A 2,680-nucleotide genomic window follows, 5' to 3' on the forward strand; every position below is an offset into this window, starting at 1 on the left:
AAGAAGAAGCTCCGGTTCAGCGTTTTGACGTCAAAGTTGGCGACATGAAAAAAAAGAGTGATATTTAACCTCGTTGGTGCTTTTGGAGCCGGGTCCTGATGCACAGGACGTCGCTTTAGAGGTTTGATTTGAAAGGTCGAAGCAGTCACTTTAATGGAAACGCTGTGAACATGCAGGCGACGCGCACACACACACACACACACACACACACACACACACACACACATTATACAAACACTGTAACGGGTCTGTTATACACACATTAAAGCTGCATTGTATCAAACAAACACACTAACACACACACAGGAAAGCTGATTCCATCTCACTCACACACACACACACACACACACACACACACACACACACACACACACACACACGCGCACGCACACACACACACACACACACACACACACACACACACACACAGAGAGGTGAGATATAAAGTAATGGATAATTAGAAACTTTTTTTTCCATAACTAAAGTCAACACAAGTGTTTTTTTTGCTGCAAGTGATTTTTGTTTTTTTACTAAAACACCAAAACATGCTCATTTAGCTACACACACACACACGCACACACACACACACACACACACGCGCGCACACACGCACACACACTCACACGCGCGCACACACACGCACACACGCACACACACACACACACACACACACACACACGCACACACACACACACACACACACACACACGCACACGCACACACACGCACTTCCATCAAGCTCCAAAGTCGATACAGCGAATGCATCATTTTCAACACCTAAGCAGAAATAGGGAACGCGCTGATAACTGAACAGGAAGTGTGTTTGAAGAACCATTAAGCCACTCTGTAATTCATCTGCCACGTTCATAAAAACGGACATTTGCTACAGGAACAACACAGGAACACACTTTCATACACACTGACAACCCTTATCATGAGCCAGAGGAGTGAACAACCTCAATCTGCAGGAAAACATCACTGAATAAAGGCACTAAACACTCATAAAACAGATATTATGAGTTCTCTTTAAGTCCCTTAATTGCATGGATGTTATGCATGAAGCGTGCAGCCGCAGATGCACTGAAAATCCCCCTAAAATATCATTAAAACCCGGGGAAGAAGTGTTGGAAAGAGGCACGGGTAAAGTCACTAAAGTCGCTTGTTCCGCTGGAAGTTGTTGCGTGAACTGCAGCGAAACGGAGCCGCGCTTCAAAGTGAAACCTCCCCCGGGATCAAAGCGATGATAGAGAGCACTGACCTGGCGCTGGTGCAGTCCTGGTACAGGATCTCGAAGTCCTTCCTGGAGATGAGCTTGCAGCGGTTCACGCCGGGCTGGATGGCGCCGAGCCCCCGCAGGACGCGCACCTGCTCCACGGTGCACACCACCGGCGCGATGTCCAGCCTCTTCAGCTTGGTGTAGACGGTGTGCAGCCCCCCCACCAGGTGCTTCAGGAAGAGGTCGAACACCTGCGGGAGGCAGATGAGCTCCTGGCCGTCCACGCTGAAGCTAGCCACCTTCACGCCGTGCACCTCCACCAGCTTGCACTCGCTGCAGAGACCCGGGTTGGACGGGGGCTGCGCCAAGCCGGGGGAGCCGGGGGTCAGGGAGCCGAGCCCGCTGAGAGGACCCAGAGCCGCGCCGCCTGCGGACACGAGCGGGGCTGCGCCGCCGTTGCCCAGTCCGGCCAGCGCGCCCCCTGGTCCGGGCAGGAAAGCGCTGAGCATGCTGCTGGTGAGCCGCGGAGACGGGGACAGGGAGTGGGAGTGGGAGTGGGAGTGAGAGTTGGTGAGCCCCGGGCTGGAGGTTCCGGTGGAGGCGACGGAGACGTGGAGCGCGTCCGGGGCAGCGCGGTAGAGCGCGGCCGGAGTTGGGGCGCCCGAGCCCGGCGAGAGGAGCGGAGGGGAGCCGGGGAGCGACATGGAGGTGGAGGAGGTGGAGGAGGTGGAGGAGGTGTTGGATGAAGAAGAAGTGGAGAGTGTTGAAGGCGCACTCTCTCCTTCCGTCTCTCCTCTTTCACACACTCACACACTTTCTTCCTCTCTCTCTGTTTCCACTTGAGGAAAACAAACACTTGTGCGTCCTTTTCTCCTTCTTTTCCTCTCCCTTCTTCTCTCTCTCTCTCTCTCTCTCTCTCTCCGTCCTGGTTTTCCTCCCGTCTTCCTCCACTCGCTGCTCGGTCTGTCCACAAAAACGCTCTCACCCTCTGTATCCGTGCGTGCGCGGAAAGCGGACTGTCCGGTCTGTGCGTAAAAGCGACTGGATCAGACTCCGGGTCAGCCCCTGTCCTGGCCCCGCCCCCTGCACGCGTGACTGACAGCCGGCCGGGCCAATCAGAGGAGGCTGCATGGAGGACCGAGGGTGTGATTGGCGGGGGAGGAAGGGGAGGACTTTATGACATCCCATTGAGTGTGTGTGTGTGTGTGTGTGTGTGTGTGTGTGTGTGTGTGTGTGTGTGTGTGTGTGTGTGTGTGTGTGTGTGTGTGTGTGTGTGTGTGTGTGTGTGTGTGTGTGTGTGTGTGTGTGTGTGTGTGTGTGTGTGTGTGTGATCTCCCCTTCTGCTGTTTTATAAACTTTCTCACGAGCTGCTTGAGTCTCCAACGGGAAGTTTCTATTTTTCTTTTTTTTTTTCCGGTCAAGCATCTCAACCCCTTTTCTGTGTGTGTGTGTGTGTGTGTGTGT

General features: G+C 53.9%; 1 protein-coding gene across 1 annotated transcript; it reads right to left on the reverse strand.

Moving 5' to 3' along the window:
- Window positions 1-1,209: 1,209 nt before the first annotated feature.
- Window positions 1,210-1,920, reverse strand: dachb (dachshund b; the record flags this gene model as incomplete). Its single annotated transcript, XM_083936876.1, has 1 exon — window positions 1,210-1,920. One exon carries the CDS (start codon window positions 1,918-1,920, stop codon window positions 1,210-1,212), a length of 711 nt encoding a protein of 236 aa, XP_083793002.1.
- Between the last annotated feature and the right edge of the window lie 760 nt (window positions 1,921-2,680).

The sequence above is a fragment of the Echiichthys vipera genome, assembly GCF_963691815.1.
Source record: "Echiichthys vipera genome assembly, chromosome: 22".
Classification (NCBI taxonomy): Eukaryota; Metazoa; Chordata; class Actinopteri; order Perciformes; family Trachinidae; genus Echiichthys; species Echiichthys vipera.